The sequence below is a fragment of the Ylistrum balloti genome, unplaced genomic scaffold (assembly GCF_031769215.1).
Source record: "Ylistrum balloti isolate Yb309-2 unplaced genomic scaffold, AGI_CSIRO_Ybal_v1 Utg370234, whole genome shotgun sequence".
NCBI classification, from domain to species: Eukaryota; Metazoa; Mollusca; class Bivalvia; order Pectinida; family Pectinidae; genus Ylistrum; species Ylistrum balloti.
The window spans coordinates 471,977-494,102 of record NW_026782192.1 but is presented as its reverse complement, the minus strand read 5'-3'; the positions used below and the strand labels follow the sequence as shown (position 1 = coordinate 494,102).

General features: G+C 35.9%; 3 protein-coding genes across 3 annotated transcripts; all 3 read right to left on the bottom strand.

The window, feature by feature from the left end:
* Nucleotides 1-3,830: 3,830 nt before the first annotated feature.
* On the bottom strand, nucleotides 3,831-6,639 carry LOC132552072 (tubulin beta-4B chain). The gene is made up of 4 exons (XM_060216214.1): nucleotides 6,574-6,639; nucleotides 6,052-6,160; nucleotides 5,557-5,912; nucleotides 3,831-4,883 (listed from the first exon to the last, which is right to left on the bottom strand). Exons 1-4 carry the CDS (start codon nucleotides 6,628-6,630, stop codon nucleotides 4,071-4,073), a joined length of 1,335 nt encoding a protein of 444 aa, XP_060072197.1. The 5' UTR covers nucleotides 6,631-6,639; the 3' UTR covers nucleotides 3,831-4,070.
* Nucleotides 6,640-9,343: 2,704 nt separating this feature from the next.
* On the bottom strand, nucleotides 9,344-11,017 carry LOC132552061 (tubulin beta chain). The gene is made up of 3 exons (XM_060216202.1): nucleotides 10,909-11,017; nucleotides 10,381-10,736; nucleotides 9,344-10,201 (listed from the first exon to the last, which is right to left on the bottom strand). Exons 2-3 carry the CDS (start codon nucleotides 10,684-10,686, stop codon nucleotides 9,389-9,391), a joined length of 1,119 nt encoding a protein of 372 aa, XP_060072185.1. The 5' UTR covers nucleotides 10,687-10,736; nucleotides 10,909-11,017; the 3' UTR covers nucleotides 9,344-9,388.
* Nucleotides 11,018-16,543: 5,526 nt separating this feature from the next.
* LOC132552071 (tubulin beta chain-like) lies at nucleotides 16,544-20,260 on the bottom strand. Its single transcript, XM_060216213.1, has 4 exons — nucleotides 20,177-20,260; nucleotides 18,874-18,982; nucleotides 17,893-18,248; nucleotides 16,544-17,691 (listed from the first exon to the last, which is right to left on the bottom strand). Exons 1-4 carry the CDS (start codon nucleotides 20,231-20,233, stop codon nucleotides 16,876-16,878), a joined length of 1,338 nt encoding a protein of 445 aa, XP_060072196.1. The 5' UTR covers nucleotides 20,234-20,260; the 3' UTR covers nucleotides 16,544-16,875.
* Between the last annotated feature and the right edge of the window lie 1,866 nt (nucleotides 20,261-22,126).

The following is a 22,126-nucleotide window of genomic DNA, read 5'->3' as shown; positions in this document are numbered from 1 at the left end:
TACAGTCAGATATTACAGGGGAGGACAGGTACATTCATACATTATAGGGAAGGACATGTACAGTCAGACATTACAGGGAAGGACAGGTACAGTCAGACATTACAGGGAAGGACAGGTACAGTCAGACATTATAGGACAGGTACAGTCAGACATTACAGGGAAGGACAGGTACAGTCAGACATTACAGGGAAGGACAAGTACAGCCAGACATTATAGGGAAGGACATATACACTCAGACATTATAGGGAAGGTACAGTCAGACATTATAGGAAAGGTACAGTCAGACATTACAGGGAAGGACAGGTACAGTAAGACATTACAGGGAAGGACAGGTACAGTCAGACATTATAGGACAGGTACAGTCAGACATTACAGAGAAGGACAGGTACAGCCAGACATTATAGGGAAGGACAGGTACAGTAAGACATTACAGGGAAGGACAGGTACAGTCAGACATTATAGGGAAGGACAGGTATAGTCAGACAGGTACAGTAAGACATTACAGGGAAGGACAGGTACAGTCAGACATTACAGGGAAGGATATGTACAGTCAGACATTACAGGGAAGGACAGGTACAGCCAGACATTACAGGGAAGGATATGTACAGTCAGACATTACAGGGAAGGATATGTACAGTCAGACATTACAGGGAAGGACAGGTACAGTCAGACATTTTAGGGAAGGACAGGTACAGTCAGACATTACAGGGAAGGACAGGTACAGTCAGACATTACAGGGAAGGACAGGTACAGTCAGACATTACAGGGAAGGACAGGTACAGTCAGACATTACAGGGAAGGACAGGTACAGTCAGACATTACAGGGAAGGACAGGTACAGTCAGACATTACAGGGAAGGACAGGTACAGTCAGACATTACAGGGAAGGACAGGTAGAATCTTACAGTACAGGTAAGGACACAGTCAGAGATTACAGGGAAGTACTGGTGCTTCCAACTCTAAAAATGAAAGATCATTATCTGATAACATGGTTAATTTTTATTGTGCAGAAACAGTAGGAAATATCTCTACCTGAGGATTACCTATTATCTATAGTGTTGTAGATATAACTTACGTTCTTATATAACCCATATAATTATATGTAGCTGTGTCGTAAACGTCGACGACAAAAGGAATTAAAGTAGTACATATCTATCTAAATATTGACCCACTCGTCCAAACGACAGAATTACGATAAACTTTCTAAGAATATTAAAATGAGTTGTATGTGATGACTTTCTGTAATGATACGTTGTTTTGATTAAAATAAAGGCCACAAGAATTAAAAATCAAAATATCTCGGTTAATTATTAGAAAACGTGCCTTTTGGAGGGTTCTTCGTCCCGTGTTGACCGATGGTCAATTCAGTTTAGTTGATATGGTAGTAAGTACTTGGTTTATGTGACGTGTCCTCGTTCCGTATGATCAGTTAGTATCAGTTTCCCGGCCCTTTATTCGTTTATCGACAAATTACTCATTTTTCATGTTTCTTTCCTTTATTTTTACATTATATTCAGCTATTTTAGTGGTTCCCAAAACGAACGTTACCAATATCTAATATCTACCAAATGGTGGTGTTTGTGTTTCATTTCAGAGTGTCACTGCTTAGTGTTGAATCATTTTGTTTTCTGTTTTGGACGGATAACTGATAATAATAGTTCCCGCGTCATTTGTTGTTTACAACCTAACTCAACAAACTCTATGGAACATGAAATCTATCTGACACGGAGATTCAGATTGTCTCCCTTCCTTGAATTACTGAGGTAAAAAACAGATCAAGAAAATACCAACATATCGACATAATCATAATCCAAACTCAAATTTTATAAAACTAGGGCAAACTATGAACAATAGACAGATTTTCACGGTTAAACTACGAATATACTGTGGTCGGTTTTGATTTTATTTTTTTCTGAGGAATAGAAGTAATGTTATTACGAATGAATGAACAAAGTGTCTATATAAGCTTTTGCTTGTGTAATATTGTTGGGATCTCTATGGTTATGATTTATGATAACAAGACTCCATCATATATAGAAATATTCGCTTTCACGGATTTTTGTTTTGTGAAAATAAAATTCAAATATAACCACCCGCTATACATCAATTTGTGTTCATATAAAAAGTTGTCAGATATCTTCAGCCCTTTAGTAGAAATATTGACCGACACGTTACGTTGTATATACACGTGGTATTCTGATGATTCTAATTACCATCTTAATTCTCATTTTCTAAAAGTATTTACTATTGACATTTCATTGCATAAACTTTCTCCATTTATAGTGATTAGCCGTAGTAAACCAGATTTCAGATTTTCATAATATCACCAATTGTTTTCAGTTAATCAACACAAGTTTGATTTAATTAAAATACTAGCATAAACATGCATTCATAAAATGGGTATCTATTTCCATTTCTAAATGCTTAAAAGTAATAAACAATATTCTGATTTAAGTCTATCAATTTTAAATCACCTCTTATAATATCACATTTTGTCTCGAACGTATTTAAATCAATAGAAATTTTAATAATTTTAATTTCTATTTTTGATAACAAATGTTTTTCATTTAAGTCTATCAATTTTGAGTTACCAGTTATCATATCACATCTTGTCTTTATTGTATTTCAATCAATAGAAATTTAAATTTTGATAACGAAGGTCTACTCACTATAATAGCAGTTAACTATTTACACGAATAAAGATTTCAAATGCCATTTAAATCATGTTTCCATTAACCAAAGGAACATTCGATATCATAATTAAGGAAGTAATAAGTAACAACGATATTATCTACGTATTCTCGGTCAACCCATATAAATTAGCAAATCATTCTACATATTGTAGACTATTTCTAGAAGGTAAAATGATATCTGAAAGACAAAATGTAATCGTTTTCTTATCTAGTCTTTGTTGGTATCGTACAACAACATTTTTGTTTCAGTCATATTTTCGGTAGTTGAAGATTTAGTGAATTGTTATGGGGAACATCAATTCATTTTTGTTTTCTGTTTTTGTTTGTTTTTGCAATTTGATTTGTTCTGTTAGTCGAAGTTCTTTAATTTTCAGCATTGATTTATCAAGATAGAACAATAGTGCAAGAAACAATCTCGCATTTCATTTGCTAATTAAATAGATACTTTTGATAACAAACGATATGGCATTATACTTCAGATATAAACAAAGTGTTACATGCTGGTAGAAAAATCCAATCAATTCAGTACCGGGGGAAACATATTTGTTATGTGTCATTTCAGTTTCATTACTAGAAGACAGATCACTGTTATTTTCTGATACCATTATTAATACAAACATTGAGATTTTTATTTAGTGTATGTAAATATTACATACGTTCCTTCATTCCAACACCGAAGAAGAAAAGTACCTGGGCCTGTATTCATGAAACCATTCTCATGCTCAAGCAAACTTTTTTATAATTCACCTAAATTATATAAAATAATACAAATGTCAAATTTAAACCTTGAATATAGCTAAGACTTGAAGTCCCTTCAAAGCTGTTTTGAAATCTTCCGCAAAACCAGCCTTATTTATTAATATTTAACTTAAACAAGACATAAGGCTGGAGCACAAATTCCTGCTTGAGCATGAGAACGGTTTCATGAATACGTGCCCTAGTATTCAAGACAAAATTGAGAATGTAGAAACAAGACCCTTCGAGAAAAGTTTTGAAATCAGATAAAGTTGTGTCTCCCCATATGTGCCAGGTCAATCGTCCAGATCAAACACCCCAATAGATAACAAAGTCAGGAATGTCGCATCGATGTGATGTTTGGTTTTATTTTTCCAAGTTTTGTATTACGGTTTTGGAATGAGATACAAACACGACTTTCTCTGCACTTTGTTACAAATGCATTTTACATTGTAATTTTTTATTTGTATTTCAGATAATTTGTGATGTTATAGTTCAAAACTTATTTGATGCCCAGGGAAGTTTATTTTTCCCCACAAATTTATTATGTCTATGCGAAGTTTTATATTTAGTCGTAGGTGTCTATGCATCCTCTGTCTCTTCTTCAGCTATCATTATGTTGTTGTGAACTTATTCCCTAGATTTAAGCATCTTCTTCGCCTTCCTCCTCGAACTCTCCCTCCTCCTCGGCGGTGGCATCCTGGTACTGTTGGTATTCGGACACCAAGTCGTTCATGTTGGATTCGGCCTCGGTGAACTCCATCTCGTCCATACCCTCACCAGTGTACCAATGCAAGAAAGCCTTACGACGGAACATAGCTGTGAACTGCTCGGAGATACGCTTGAAGAGCTCCTGGATGGCGGTGCTGTTACCAATGAAGGTAGCAGACATCTTCAGACCACGTGGTGGGATGTCACAGACGGCGGTTTTGGTATTATTTGGAATCCATTCAACGAAGTAGCTGCTGTTCTTGTTCTGGACGTTCAACATCTGTTCATCAACTTCCTTCATGGACATACGTCCACGGAACATGGCGGCGACGGTCAGGTAACGTCCATGACGAGGATCACAGGCAGCCATCATGTTCTTGGCGTCGAACATCTGTTGGGTCAGCTCTGGGACGGTAAGAGCCCTGTACTGCTGGCTACCACGAGATGTAAGAGGGGCGAAACCAGGCATGAAGAAATGGAGACGGGGGAAGGGAACCATGTTGACAGCCAATTTACGGAGATCGGCATTCAGTTGACCAGGGAATCGGAGACAGGTGGTGACTCCGGACATGGTGGCGGAGACGAGATGGTTCAAGTCACCGTATGTGGGTGTAGTCAGTTTTAGGGTACGGAAGCAGATGTCGTAGAGAGCCTCGTTATCGATACAGTAGGTCTCGTCTGTGTTCTCGACAAGTTGGTGGACGGAGAGGGTGGCGTTGTATGGCTCGACAACTGTGTCTGATACCTGAAAAATGAAATATAATTTTATTGTTCTCATTCAGTTGTTCGGAAGATTTGGTGTCACAACTGGTTGCGCACATGCCTTTCTCCAAGACGGCCCCAGTTCGATTTTCCGGTTGGTAGTAAATTCTATTATTGCCAATCGATATTCAACCAGAAATGATTTTTTAAAATCGAAGTATTTTCTGAGTTGTTTTAGGTAACGAAATTGCAATCATCGCTTAGTCTTATATTGAAGATTTGCAAGATGCACTTGAATCGACTATAATCATATTCAGGTAAGACTTTGTTATTTGTAGTCACATTTGATTATGATTGGGTATCTTCCCATAATGAGTGAAAAGTACGTCTTATACGATCAAGTTAATTCAGTAACGATAACAGACAAAATATGAAATGAAATGGCCACTAAGAGCATTGTGACGTCACAAACAGCAATTTCAGTATCATTATTACCGATAGTATTATTGTAAAGGAACTGGGGCGGACAAATGTATACATCTACATTTCAAGTGTCTTACATATTGTCCTTCCTTCAACAGTACCTGTGAAATTTATATGAATAATGGCAAAAAGGAATTTGAATGCACGAACATATTCTGAAATAGTTGGTTTTCGTTACTCGCTGGCTTCATCATTACAGGTGAGTTTTTTTGTTAATTATGTTTAATATTTACCTTGGGTGATGGTACTACTGAGAAGGTGTTCATGATCCTGTCGGGGTATTCTTCACGGATTTTGGAGATGAGGAGTGTTCCCATGCCGGAGCCGGTACCACCGCCAAGAGAATGTGTAAGCTGGAATCCCTGAAGACAATCACAGCTCTCTGCTTCTTTTCGTACCACATCAAGGACAGAGTCTACAAGCTCAGCACCTTCTGTGTAATGTCCCTTAGCCCAATTGTTTCCAGCACCACTCTGTCCGAACACAAAGTTGTCTGGTCTGAAGATTTGTCCAAAAGGACCAGATCTGACAGAGTCCATGGTTCCGGGCTCCAGATCAACCAAGACAGCTCGGGGAACATACTTGCCTCCTGGAATTGCATATTCAGAGATCAATGTTAACAAAATTTCCTAAATGATGATTTCGATTGATTGGGAGTATGCATTCAAACATATGTATGATCAAATTCTTATCACTTCTGTATCACTTTTTAAAACCGACAATATTACCTGTGGCTTCATTGTAGTACACGTTGATCCTCTCTAACTGAAGGTCAGAATCTCCGTGGTATGTACCGGTAGGGTCAATTCCGTGTTCATCAGAAATAACCTCCCAGAACTGAAACACATCGATATTCCCTATGAGATCTCACAGAATGACCTATCGAGGCTAACACTTAATGTACAGGTATAAGGAATAGTTGAAGCGACCGTTATCTATCATCACTTGGTATTTACTAATTTAAACCCATTTTCTTTCAAATGATGATAACCCCATGTTTTCAAAATTTGACACTAATTACTCGTTTCTATTAATTGGCATCAATCGACAAATTTCGCTGTTGTGAATAGTATATTTTGGTAATAGATATATCCGGAGGACATTACACTATCTATCAGTGAGAAGTGAGTCCTTTAGCCTGTAGCTTGTTAGATGATCCTGTGTTACTTGGATACATTCTTTAGAGGCGATATGGTTCCATGTCTATACAACTGAAGTTTCTACAAATTACTTAAAATGAAACTAATTACCTTAGCACCAATCTGGTTGCCGCACTGGCCGGCCTGCATATGTACAATTTCCCTCATTTTGGTAATTGAGGCTGTCTGCGTTTCCGAAGTGTTGGTAAATCTCCGTTCTAACTGCTCTGACAAAGGTTTTCTAGCTTTTTATACCGGCCTTATGGCGCAGGTTTACCGATCCATGTGAATGATTTGATATTATTTGTACGGGTTGAAGCGACTAATCGGAATTAAAGATAACGACAGGATAGCGGTTTTATCACAGTGGAGCTGTCTTGTTTAGGGACGACCTTATCAGATCAATGACATACCTTGTTTAACATACAGACATAACTGGGATATCGGGTGTGCAATACTCTGCCAACATTTTATACAAGATTGGGTTACTTATTTTCATGACCTCACATAGTGATTTTGTGTCATTTATTACTAATATTTGGTAATGTTGTCGTTATCTCCATGGGGAAACTGAAAATGTTAAATTATATTTATCTTTCTATAGTGACAGCACAGCCACAGTACATAAAACCTCGGAGGTAACAATCGCAGATGATTAGTGTCACAGACAAATTTTGACGGAGTGACGTGTAAATCAGTCCAATATTTAAACATCAGTAGCTGTATCTAACCATAAATTTGTATAAAAAGGTGTTATTCACTTCTGTGTCTTTTTGTACACTCTTTTATATGTGCAATATACTGAGATTTATATTCCATTTCTTTTGTTTCATCTTGAGTATCATGTGTTTATATTGTCAAACTTGTGATTTCTGTTCATATGAAATCATGTGTTTATCATTTATATTGAAATCATATCATGTGTTGTATATTGTCAAACTTGTGATTTCTATTAGTGAAATCATATCATTTATATTGAGTATCATGTGTTTATATTGTCAAACTTGTGATTTCTATTAGTGAAATCATATCATTTATATTGAGTATCATGTGTTTATATTGTCAAACTTGTGATTTCTATTCGTGAAATCATGTTATTAATATTTGTAAATCATGTGTTTTATATCCTACATCTATTCATCTATATTTAATTTTATTTTGTAATTGATGTTGTAATCTTGTGTTAGGATCATCCCTGATGTGGTTTGTTTTCTGTCTCGTATGTTATAGAGTTAAATATGTCATCCATGTTCTTAAAATGAATCTTTATGTTTATATTATAATTATTTTTCATTTCATATTCTTAATCTTGCCATTTAGTCTTAATATTGTGTTTTAACTCCTTTATATTCTTATAACTCTTATTCTATTGTTTCATGTTCTTAATCTTGTGAATAATTCACTTAATCTTGTGATTTATAATCGAAAAATTGCCTGATTTATATCATAAAATTTCTGTTTTACATTTTGCAATTTGTTTCATTATTTAAATCTTGTAATCTAAACATGCATCTTGTAACAAGTTTTAGAAAAGATGACATTAGTTTTATACGATACTGTTTACAAATCTCAAGGTTCTTAACATAAATGATTAGAAAATGTAGCATTTCACACGCCATAGTCTAACACATATAAAGGACCCGCGACATTCTAAATGCATTGATGCGTTCTCCTCATATTACATGTAAACTATCTTTATAGTCTATAAAGGGGAGAAATGTTACTGTATGGATTGTTTTTTAGTGTTCTATTTTTGGAAATTTTATCAGGAGTTGATATGGAAGGAATATGATTTTCTTCGAATACATGAATAATTTTCAACAGATTTTTTTTTATCCCATCCTCGAATATAGTGGAAAATGGTCTCCTCGAATTAAAATAGTATCACCAACAGAAATGAGTTCACTTATTGTGAAAACCTAGAAATAGGTTCTATTTATACGTACATGACCCCACATTTAGATTTAACTATTATAATAACCATAACCGCAATAATATCTTATCAATATAATAAAACAGATAAAATATAACAGAGGCACCGGAAGGAATTTTCAGTGTTACTAAATGAACTATTAGAACCAGGATATGTACGTACGTGTACAAGTCCGTCCTCATTGTGTCAATCTTACCTGATGCTATCTAAAGGTGTGCTCGTACCAATAAATGATATGTAGTCAATTAGCAAGTGAAGGGGCAGTATTTACCTTTCTCTGAATTTTATCGTTTACTTAGATGATAAAAAAAATCCTATAAACTACCAACAAGTCAATATTATAATCATTTATTTTTACATTATTTATTTACTAATTTCTTTTAAAGTTATTTAATTTTGTTCTTATTAATATCATGAGTTTCAAAATCTCGTTTTGAGATTTGTTTTTTCAAAATTTAATAAAAGTTCTTTTTTCAAATTTTGACAACACAAGTAATTTAAAATTAATTTGGAATAAAGATTAGAACCAGTCTGTCGGATACTGTCAAAAACTGATTATATACGTCTTTAAGCCGGAATATCGTAATAAAACTAACACATATTTTGATTTTGCGTACCTTTGGAATAGTATACTGATAAAGTTGTTATTTTGTCTTTGTTTTCTGATTGTTTGTTTTTCAGTTCATGATATGTTTTCTAAATATTTAAATCACCAGACCAACCTTTGAGTAGAGGGACGAGTATAAAGATAGAACACACAGCTCTTTTTATAGAATTTAATTCTTACTCATTGATTTAACAAGGAAACAATGAAACAGTAAAATAAATAACATAATCATAGTCAAATATAATAATGCTTCAATATTTTCTATATTTTTGTAAAATACAGTTTCTGAGATATAATCAAATGACTCTAAGGGGTCAAACTTCATTTTCCAATGGCAGTGTTAATAAATCCTTATTATTATGTTGTTGTGAACTTATTCCCTAGATTTAAGCTTCTTCTTCTGCTTCCTCCTCGAACTCTCCCTCCTCCTCGGCGGTGGCATCCTGGTACTGTTGGTATTCGGACACCAAGTCGTTCATGTTGGATTCGGCCTCGGTGAACTCCATCTCGTCCATACCCTCACCAGTGTACCAATGCAAGAAAGCCTTACGACGGAACATAGCGGTGAACTGCTCGGAGATACGCTTGAAGAGCTCCTGGATGGCGGTGCTGTTACCAACAAAGGTAGCAGACATCTTGAGACCACGTGGTGGAATATCACAGACGGCGGTCTTCACATTGTTGGGGATCCATTCAACAAAGTAGCTGCTGTTCTTGTTCTGAACGTTCAGGAGCTGTTCATCAACTTCCTTCATGGACATACGTCCACGGAACATGGTGGCCACGGTCAGATAACGCCCGTGACGAGGATCACAGGCAGCCATCATGTTCTTGGCGTCGAACATCTGTTGGGTCAGCTCTGGGACGGTAAGAGCCCTGTACTGCTGGCTACCACGAGATGTAAGAGGAGCGAAACCAGGCATGAAGAAATGGAGACGGGGGAAGGGAACCATGTTGACAGCCAATTTACGGAGATCGGCGTTCAGTTGACCAGGGAATCGGAGACAGGTGGTGACTCCGGACATGGTGGCGGAGACGAGATGGTTCAAGTCACCGTATGTGGGTGTGGTCAGCTTGAGGGTACGGAAGCAGATGTCGTAGAGAGCCTCGTTGTCGATACAGTAGGTCTCGTCTGTGTTCTCGACAAGTTGGTGGACGGAGAGGGTGGCGTTGTATGGTTCGACAACGGTGTCTGATACCTGAAAATATTATGTTTTAAAACATTTTTCAGTTCAAAATATCGGAAGAGAAATATAAGAAATCAGCACAATAAATTAACAAGAGAGAAAAAAAGGTAGCATGTTTCAGACACATAGTTATTCTACCTGGATATGTCGAAAGGAAAATTTACCACTTTATTAAAGTTTCCAGTATTTACCTTAGGAGATGGTACAACAGAGAATGTGTTCATGATCCTGTCGGGGTATTCTTCACGGATTTTGGAGATGAGGAGTGTTCCCATGCCGGAGCCGGTACCACCGCCAAGAGAATGTGTAAGCTGGAATCCCTGGAGACAATCACAGCTCTCTGATTCTTTACGAACAACATCAAGAACAGAGTCTACAAGCTCAGCACCTTCTGTGTAATGTCCTTTAGCCCAGTTGTTTCCAGCACCACTCTGTCCGAACACAAAGTTGTCTGGTCTGAAGATTTGTCCAAAAGGACCAGATCTGACGGAGTCCATGGTTCCGGGCTCCAGATCAACCAAGACAGCTCGGGGAACATATTTGCCTCCTGTAAAGGTGCAAGACGTATTCATTAGAGAACATCAATAATGAAACCATTGTTGTGATATAGAATTTTTAATGTAATTATATTTTTACAAAGTTGTTTCTGTGTGCCAGTGACGATTTAGTTATTACAGAAGTGGTTAGCGAGGTAGGTAGGAATGAATTATTTTCCTTACCTGTGGCTTCATTGTAGTACACGTTGATCCTCTCTAACTGAAGGTCAGAATCTCCGTGGTATGTACCGGTGGGGTCAATTCCGTGTTCATCAGAAATAACCTCCCAGAACTAAAGCAGAGATATTTGAGTTAGTGTGTACATCAGAATATAGTATCCCATAAAATAAACTCATGTCCGTTTACATAGTACAAAACAATTTCAATAACAATATGACCTTTTCTATTTCAGTCAAATAACAATACTTAAAGTATGCTATAATAAGGAAAATGTTTTCCTTTCAAATAATTTGTAAATGTCTACCTTTGCACCGATCTGGTTGCCGCACTGGCCAGCTTGCATGTGCACGATTTCCCTCATGTTGTTAGTTGTTGGTGTCTGGTTGTCTGCCTTACTAATGGTTTGTGTGGCGGGCACTCTCGGCCCTTTATACCGGAGCTATGGCGTTAGGCAAACAAACCCTTGTGTGATTGACTATTATTCTAAACGGTCCCGGTGAGAATTCTGTACTGATAATCCACTGATAAGATTTTTATTACCTGGCTGGTTGGTCGGCGGTGATATATACAGGAGGGTGACCAAAGATCTATTACAAGGCTTTGTTTTAAGTTACCTGTGTAGAATATCATTGTTTAACAGGAGAATCTTCACTAGCAGTTTACAGATATTTTCTGAGTAACATATCGATTAATCTATAAATAATGAAAATATGACGTAAACGTAACGTTCGTGAAGTGTAAATATTTGATAAGGACATTGAAAAGATTACTGTTGCTCTGTACAGAAATGCCTGTAAGATAACATTATGTAGAATTTCTCGACATGTTTCAAACAGTATTACTCCAAACTTCAGGTCACATTGCATCAAACCAACATTCCTGAATGCCATACCTCTCTTTACACTGTAGTGTAATGGTATCCATTAGGAATACCATGCTTATCACACGTCTAAATATAGACTCACAATAAAATCCTTACTTATCTAAATCATTACTAAACTGATATTATACATCTATCGTTGGCATGATTCGTTTATCATACCTCTATATAACATTACTCATAACTTGCAATAAAATTGTACTCGTATCATACAATAAATATAGGATTATCTGTAAAATTGTACTCGTATTGATTAGTTGTAAGAGAACATACAATAAATATAGGATTATCTGTAAAATTGTACTGGTATTATACAATAAATATAGGATTACCTGTAAAATTGTACTCGTATCATACAATAAATATAGGATTATCTGTAAAATTGTACTGGTATCATACAATAAATATAGGATTACCTGTAAAATTGTACTCGTATCATACAATAAATATAGGATTACCTGTACATACAGGTACTGTTATGTTTGTATTGTTTTCACTTATGGTAAGAGAAACTTATTGTTTGTGTTACTTGCAAAAAGTATGTAACCAGTTGTAGTAGAGGTATATTGTTTTTATTAAGTGTAAAAGAAATGTTACCAGAAGTTTTAAGAGTAGTCTATAATTTTCGTTAGTTGTGAAAAACTTCATTGATAAGACGTAAAGCAAGTTCATTGTTTTTGTTATTTTAGAAGAAAACTGTATTGCTTGATTTGTTGTGAGAGAACTTTATGTTTTTACTTGTCGTAAGAGAACTGTATTGCTTGATTAGTTGTAAGAGATCTTTATGTTTTTACTTGTAAGAAAACTGTATTGCTTGATTAGTTGTAAGAGATCTTTATGTTTTTACTTGTCGTAAGAGAACTGTATTGCTTGATTAGTTGTAAGAGAACTTTATGTTTTTGCTTGTAAGAAAACTGTATTGCTTGATTAGTTGTAAGAGAATGTTTTTACTTGTCGTATTGCTTGATTAGTTGTAAGAGAAAGAGATCTTTATGTTTTTACTTGTTTATGTTTTTGCTTTTTACTTGTCGTAAGAGAACTGTATTGCTTGATTAGTTGTAAGAGAGAACTTTATGTTTTTACTTGTCGTAAGAAAACTGTATTGCTTGATTAGTTGTAAGAGATCTTTATGTTTTTACTTGTCGTAAGAGAACTTTATTGCTTGATTAGTTGTAAGAGATCTTTATGTTTTTACTTGTCGTAAGAGAACTTTATTGCTTGATTAGTTGTAAGAGAACTTTATGTTTTTACTTGTCGTAAGAGAACTTTATTGCTTGATTAGTTGTAAGAGAACTTTATGTTTTTACTTGTCGTAAGAGAACTTTATTGCTTGATTAGTTGTAAGAGAACTTTATGTTTTTGCTTGTAAGAAAACTTAGTTGTAGTTGTAAGAGATCTTTATGTTTTTACTTGTCGTAGAGAAGAGATCTTTATTGTTTTTATTGCTTGATTAGTTGTAAGAGAATGTTTTTACTTGTCGTAAGCTTGATTAGTTGTAAGAGATCTTTATTGCTTGATTAGTTGTAAGAGATCTTTATGTTTTTACTTGTAAGAAAACTGTATTGCTTGATTAGTTGTAAGAGATCTTTATGTTTTTACTTGTCGTAAGAGAACTTTATTGCTTGATTAGTTGTAAGAGAACTTTATGTTTTTACTTGTCGTAAGAGAACTGTATTGCTTGATTAGTTGTAAGAGATCTTTATGTTTTTACTTGTAAGAAAACTTTATTGCTTGATTAGTTGTAAGAGATCTTTATGTTTTTGCTTGTCGTAAGAGAACTTTATTGCTTGATTAGTTGTAAGAGAACTTTATGTTTTCACTTGTCGTAAGAGAATTGTATTGCTTGATTAGTTGTAAGAGAACTTTATTGCTTGATTAGTTGTAAGAGAACTTTATGTTTTTACTTGTCGTAAGAGAACTTTATTGCTTGATTAGTTGTAAGAGATCTTTATGTTTTTACTTGTCGTAAGAGAACTTTATTGCTTGATTAGTTGTAAGAGATCTTTATGTTTTTACTTGTCTTTATTGCTTGATTAGTTGTAAGAGATCTTTATGTTTTTACTTGCTAGAACTTAGAAGAGACTTTATGTTTTTATTGCTTGATTAGTTGTAAGAGAACTTTATGTTTTTACTTGTCGTAAGAGAACTTTATTGTTTTTTGTTTTTACTTTATTGTTTTTTGTAAGAGATCTTTATGTTTTTACTTGTCGTAAGAGAACTTTATTGCTTGATTAGTTGTGAGAGAACGTGATGTTTTTGCTTGTCGTAAGAGAACTTTATTGCTTGATTAGTTGTAAGAGAACTTTATGTTTTTGCTTTATGTTTTTACTTGTCGTCGTTTTATTGCTTGATTAGTTGTAAGAGATCTTTATGTTTTTACTTGCTTGATTAGTTGTAAGAGAACTTTAACTTGTTATTGCTTGATTAGTTGATTAGTTGTAAGAGATCTTTATGTTTTTACTTGTCGTAAGAGAACTTTATTGCTTGATTAGTTGTAAGAGATCTTTATGTTTTTGCTTGTCGTAAGAGAACTTTATTGCTTGATTAGTTGTAAGAGATCTTTATTGCTTGATTAGTTGTAAGAGAACTTTATTGCTTGATTAGTTGTAAGAGATCTTTATGTTTTTACTTGTCGTAAGAGAACTTTATTGCTTGATTAGTTGTAAGAGAACTTTATGTTTTTGCTTGTCGTAAGAGAACTTTATTGCTTGATTAGTTGTAAGAGATCTTTATGTTTTTGCTTGTCGTAAGAGAACTTTATTGCTTGATTAGTTGTAAGAGAACTTTATGTTTTTGCTTGTAAGAAAACTGTATTGCTTGATTAGTTGTGAGAGAACTTTATGTTTTTACTTGTCGTAAGAGAACTTTATTGCTTGATTAGTTGTAAGAGATCTTTATGTTTTTACTTGTCGTAAGAGAACTTTATTGCTTGATTAGTTGTAAGAGATCTTTATGTTTTTACTTGTCGTAAGAGAACTGTATTACTTGCTCAGTTGTAAGAGAACTTTATGTTTTTGCTTGTCGTAAGATAATTGTATTGCTTGATTAGTTGTAAGAGATCTTTATTGCTTGATTAGTTGTGAGAGAAATGGTGCTTTCATTTATCGTAAGAGAAGCGTGATTGGCTAGTCTACTGTCCTGGTTCTGTTATACCACGTGGTATTGATTTTGTTCATTCCATCATGGGTAGAATTTCACACATCGATACATCCACATGTATAAATGTATTAATACAATGTCATTCATATCTAGGCTTTCTGGTAGTCAATCAGAGATTTACATTTGTAGGATAAATCTTAGAAATGTCAAAATAATTTATGTTGATTTTTTCGTTTTACTCCCTTTGTCAAAAACTAAGATCATCGCCCTGTAATTGCCAATATAATTATACTTATAACTGATGTAAAGATCGTGGATTATTTAACCAAGATCAACCAAATCGCGCATTGAGAGTAAGACCAGGTTTGCGAATTGAGAAAGGAAAATCTTAGGCGCCATATTTCTCTCTCTCGCCAGTCTTGTATCTTTACGCGTTACATGTAACAACACACCATGATTATACTGACGTCATGTCTATTTCTCATTTTGATACACAACAAAAAAAAGGTATCTTCCAAATAGGAGCGTAATGACTTGGAAGCAGTTATTACATGTTTATAAACAGTTGTCAGCGAGACATTGTACGAGAAAACAATTCATTTCCTTCATAGGTTTGAGATATATCTCTAATCTCTGACCGACATACTATGATTAACTGTCGGCTTTTCTGCCACTGAGATTTTGCTTCAGAATGTCAGCCTTCGAATTAAGAAAAGTATATCTCAAGTACAGGTGAAATATTCTATTCTGAAAGAACAAGCTTAGGTAAAATATTCTATTCTGGAAGAAAAAACCCAGGTAATATGTTCTGTTCTGAATGTACAAGCCCAGGTAATATATTCTACTCTGAAAGAACAAGCCCAGGTAATATATTCCATTCTGAAAGAACAAGCCCAGGTAATATATTCTATTCTGAAAGAAAAAACCCAGGTAATATATTCTATTCTGAAAGAACAAGCCCAGGTAATATATTCTATTCTGAAAGAACAAGCCCAGGTAATATATTCTATTCTGAAAGAAAAAACCCAGGTAATATATTCTATTCTGAAAGAACAAGCCCAGGTAATATATTCCATTCTGAAAGAACAAGCCCAGGTAATATATTCCATTCTGAAAGAACAAGCCCAGGTAATATATTCTATTCTGAAAGAAAAAACCCAGGTAATATATTCTATTCTGAAAGAACAAGCCCAGCTAATATATTCTATTCTGAAAGTACAAGCCCAGGTAATATGTTCTATTCTGAAAGATAAAGCCCAGGCAATCGTTTCTATACTGGATGAACAGGAATTTTCCTCCCAGAAACATTACATATAATCGGGAAAATAAATGATTTATTAGCGAAAGCATTATTACTTGAAATCATAACGTTTACCACGGAACCACGTGCTCGTTTCCTCCTATCTGTATCAATACCACTTGATTAATCAGCATATCATTTCTGGTAGCCTAACTCCAACACCCGAATAACGCTACGTATAAGTATTGCTTGATCGAACTGAACATCAACAGTATTACACTTCAAATGTACACAGAACAAAATAAAAATATCCACAATATCAAGGAAGTCAAGAAAGTTTGAAAAACCTGAGGAATGACATGGTTTTATGAATAATAATATTGAGTGAATTCTGAATGAAATGAGACAAAACATCACGATTCTCTTTGGATTTTTAATTCTGGTAAAGTACATTATTATTTTAGTCTCTCCTTTCTCAACCCTGAGTGGTATTCCCATTTTCTTCTTTTAGCAAACGTAATATTTGTTTTTGTTGTTAAATACAACAGTATCGAAGAATTACTTTTCAGCCTTATTTCAATTTTCTCATCTTTGGCAAAGCATCGTTTGTTTTAATAGCTTTTTTAGCATATCACTGTCATGGTTCGGCAGTCCGATATTTCCTTTCCAAATAAGTAAATGTTAATTCTGTGTCATGAATAATTTATCGAAATAGGATGGTTCTTTGGAGATGATGGTTACTAAATAATAATTAAGCTTCTTCGGCTTCCTCATCTTCATCGAACTCTCCCTCCTCCTCGGCGGTAGCATCCTGGTACTGTTGGTACTCGGACACCAAGTCGTTCATGTTGGATTCGGCCTCGGTGAACTCCATCTCGTCCATACCCTCACCAGTGTACCAATGCAAGAAAGCCTTACGACGGAACATAGCGGTGAACTGCTCGGAGATACGCTTGAAGAGCTCCTGGATGGCGGTGCTGTTACCAATGAAGGTAGCAGACATCTTGAGACCACGTGGTGGGATGTCACAGACAGCGGTCTTCACGTTGTTTGGAATCCATTCAACGAAGTAGCTGCTGTTCTTGTTCTGGACGTTCAAGAGCTGCTCATCGACTTCCTTCATGGACATACGTCCACGGAACATAGCGGCGACGGTTAGGTAACGTCCATGACGAGGATCACAGGCAGCCATCATGTTCTTAGCATCGAACATCTGTTGGGTCAGCTCTGGGACGGTAAGAGCCCTGTACTGCTGGCTACCACGAGATGTAAGAGGAGCGAAACCAGGCATGAAGAAATGGAGACGGGGGAAGGGAACCATATTGACAGCCAATTTACGGAGATCAGCGTTCAGTTGACCAGGGAATCGGAGACAGGTAGTAACTCCGGACATGGTGGCGGAGACGAGATGGTTCAAGTCACCGTATGTGGGTGTGGTCAGTTTGAGGGTACGGAAGCAGATGTCGTAGAGAGCCTCGTTGTCGATACAGAAAGTCTCGTCAGTGTTCTCAACAAGTTGGTGGACGGAGAGGGTGGCGTTGTATGGTTCGACCACGGTGTCCGATACCTGGAGAAAAAGGGGTTTACATGAAAGCCTTTCACCAATCACTTCATACACGACAAACAGACTTCAGTTAGATGTTATATATGTTATTGACACAGGCCTTGTTATTTTCTTCTATAATTTTTTTTATCTTGTATGATAATGTCGAGATATTAGAAATATTCAAATATCAGTTACTTAACACAAGCAATAACAACGGCATACCTTAGGAGATGGTACAACTGAGAAGGTGTTCATGATCCTGTCGGGGTATTCTTCACGGATTTTGGAGATGAGGAGTGTTCCCATTCCAGAGCCGGTACCGCCACCAAGAGAATGTGTAAGCTGGAATCCCTGAAGACAATCACAGCTCTCTGATTCTTTACGAACAACATCAAGAACAGAGTCTACAAGTTCAGCACCTTCTGTGTAATGTCCCTTAGCCCAGTTGTTTCCAGCACCACTCTGTCCGAACACAAAGTTGTCTGGTCTGAAGATTTGTCCAAAAGGACCAGATCTGACAGAGTCCATGGTTCCGGGCTCCAGATCAACCAAGACAGCTCGGGGAACATATTTGCCTCCTATAATGGAAAACCCAAAAGTCTGATAAAATTGTACAGGTCACACAATACAGGGAAAAATTGTACAGGTCACACAATACAGGGAAAAATTGTACAGGTCACACAATACAGGGAAAAATTGTACAGGTCACACAATACAGGGAAAAATTGTACAGGTCACACAATACAGGGAAAAATTGTACAGGTCACACAATACAGGGAAAAATATGATATACCTGTATCCCAAATGATAAATTTAACTGCAGCAAGCTTCCATGACATGTTAGTGTAGAAATGTTGGAATAACGATAGTAAAAACAAAACGACACTAATGTTACAATATAAATGGGGACTTTCATCGTGATTCATTATTTAAAGAATGATCTATAACAAGTGCCTTAGAAAAGCTAGTAAAAGTAAACGTGAATATTTCAAAACGCATGAAATACAATTGACACGCGGATTTACACAGTAAAGTTTAGCCTGCGCAAATGTAATAAGTTTCTTCAAAAATATACAGGTAAATAGTATTATTTGATAATAAAAGAATACCCACCAGACGTTACTATGCAAGATGCTGCGGATTAAATTCAAATAGGTCTTGTTATCAGATAGTAATGACATGTACAGAGAAAAAATATATTACCTGTGGCTTCATTGTAGTACACGTTGATCCTCTCTAACTGAAGGTCAGAATCTCCGTGGTATGTGCCGGTGGGGTCAATTCCGTGTTCATCAGAAATAACCTCCCAGAACTGAAATTTAAACGAAATAATTATCAAACGTGAACCATGTTGGTGAGGATAACTCACTTTATAATGGGCCTACTTACAATTTAATACCAAATGAAATTTGCTAGATTCTGGCATATTTTGTTTTTTTTTGTGTAGAAAACACGAAGGCTAAGTGTTATATGTGTAACCCTGGTCAATGCTAGCCACAATATACCGCTCAGCTAGAGAGAAGTTTTATTTAGCTCGATAGGTTTAGCGTCAGACTAGTAAGACAGGGGTCCGTGGTTCGAGTCCTAGCGGAAGCATTGATATATTGATCTAGGTTGCGTGTGAATAGAAAGCATGGTGTGGAAAGATATCTAAAGATAAACTATTACGAACATTTTAGTGTTGTTAGATTTATCACCAAGAAGAAACGCCATATCGTTCTGTAAATAAACTTCTACGTAAAAGGAAACGGTTCTCATAATACCAGTGAAGATATCGATAATATGTACACGTGTGTAAATTACATTTTTATATCGATTTTTTTTTCAATTCAGAAAGATTAAAGACACTCGCGTGCAGCCTAGAACATACAGTCTAGAGCGTACAGTCTAGAGCGTGCAGTTTAGAACATGTTGGCAAGAGTTTCTGATAATTTTGATGATTGGTAAAACCGTTCTCATTGCGGACATTCACTGAATTGATTATCAGTGTGTTCGCCATTTTTTTTCTCACAAAACTGAAATGTCAGGGAACTAGAATGTGTCTCTAACGAATCAAGAGTTGGGAGGGCACTCTTTCAATATTAATTGTTGTAACTGTTGTTATGTTGTGAACGTCTGCTCTAATTGTATGGTGTGATACCGGATCACATGATTGCCTACAGTAATATATTCAAGATGGGTTCACATAATCAACTCATTATTATGTAATTTATGTAGAAACATTAGACTTAAGCCGGTATCTAGATATATGTATACCCTCTGTACATAATGTATAACGACCGATTACGTAACATCCATTTCAGTCTTAAACATCCATGTGTGGAAATAACGATGGTTATCTGATCGTTTAAATCACCAGAGGACATAAATTTCAAAATAAGGACATGTCGGCCATTTTCTCAGTTCCTTGGACAAACCGTAATCCAAACACGCATTTACCACAAATATAATAAATGTGTTTATCACTTATTTCTCTGTGTTTTGATGTACAAGAAGAGTATTTTACCTTAGCTCCGATCTGGTTGCCACATTGGCCAGCTTGCATGTGTACGATTTCCCTCATTTTGATGGTGTCTTGTTAATCCGGTCGTCTGCTCTGTTCCTGATGCCGTTCTGACGGCGCACAAAGTTGTCTCTTTATATAGCCGGAGTTTTCGATCGATACACTTTCTCGTCAGGTCACCGTCACGCTAGTGAGGACGATCCTACGGCATGGTAACCTCACCATGTTTGTAAAAGTCAACATTACAGGAGGATATTTAATAACCTATTTACCATTGAATGGGTATATTGTCAGGGTCTGCATTACAATCTGAAAGGAACATGTGCATTTGGTGCAAGGAAGTCGGTTGTGACACATCCACTTGTTTGGTATAATTATTTATGGTGCGAGGCTCCGCATGGAGTAACAAGACCATGTACAATGTGATCAATATCGTTACCGTTACATTGTACGGGGAACACTTTTGAAATCAGTAACTATACAAATTCAAATACATGAATGGTATTCTATCTTCGAGTTGGATTATTTTCACTATTTTTGAGGACTGAACGAAATCGCAAAAATTAGATTAGAAATTAACACATCTTTATCCATGAAAGTTTGTTCATACTAACGGGCGCATTGAGCAGTAATGTCATACAATGTCTTTATGGACGCTAGAAACATCCATAAGTATGATCGTTATAGACAGTCAAGATTACAAATATGGTCGTTAGAGATAGTAATTTGTTAAAGTTTGGTCGTTATAGACAGCCGTGCTTATAAGCATGGTCGTTAGAGATAGTAATTCAATATCCGTATGGTCGTTATAGCCAGTAACGATTATACGTATGGTCGTTATAGACAGTAACGGTTAAACGTATGGTCGTTATATAGAGTAACGGTTAAACGTATGATCGTTATAGACAGTAACGGTCAAACGTATGGTCGTTATAGAGAGTAACGGTTAAACGTATGGTCTTTATAGGCAGCAATGACATGTATGTCCGTTATAGCAAGTAACGATTATACGTATGGTCGTTATAGACAGTAACGGTTAAACGTATGGTCGTTATAGATAGCTCTTTATACATGTGAACTGTAAAGCCAGATTCGGTATACACGTAGATTTGATAATCACGTAAAGATTACATTTATCATAGGATTGCCTTGCTATTCAGTGAATATACCTATGTAATGATTTTGGGTATTACACAGGTGTCATTAAACATGCATTATGAAGCCACTTTAAATAGTGAAATGACGTCATACATTCACAGATGGTATTGTGACGTAACAATGGAGACTATAGCTACAGAACGGACAATATGACTTCAAGTGTGACGGTGAAATGTCCTTTTTTATCACGTTCACTCGAAAATCGATCATATAATAAAAAGGATCTTAAATTCGATTACATTTAATGTGTAATTTATCAAAATCATCTCGATCAACTCAGCAAGGGTGCATTCCATAGAAACTCATGTAAGATCTATTCGTGGCCTGTTGGAGAGGTTATTATTCCGAGTGCGACAGTCATAATGGACAGATAATAGATATACATGCTGGGATAGTTTAGAGGTAATTTATACACATCCTGTCACCAAACAGTTTGTTTGTGATGTCAATGGTCGTCAAACGAAGGTAATACCGTGCGGGACAGATCTGGGAAGGTCGTTATACTCAGGTTCTTAAGATGATTATTAGAATATTTAATCGGGAAATTATCGTGCTCATGGTCGTTATGTGAAGCCTATAATGCTCTAGGTCGTTATGGAAAGGTTGAACTTCACGTTATTGAAAGAGTTCTTAAGCTGACTGGTTAAAAACTTATCTTGAATGTAAGACACCTTTTATAGCAAACTCCTATAATACTGGAGTATTGAAGACGGTTGACCTGTAATGAAACTGAATCTATCTTATACAGTACAGATTGTTTGTCACTATTACTGGCCATAATTACAATGTGTAGTA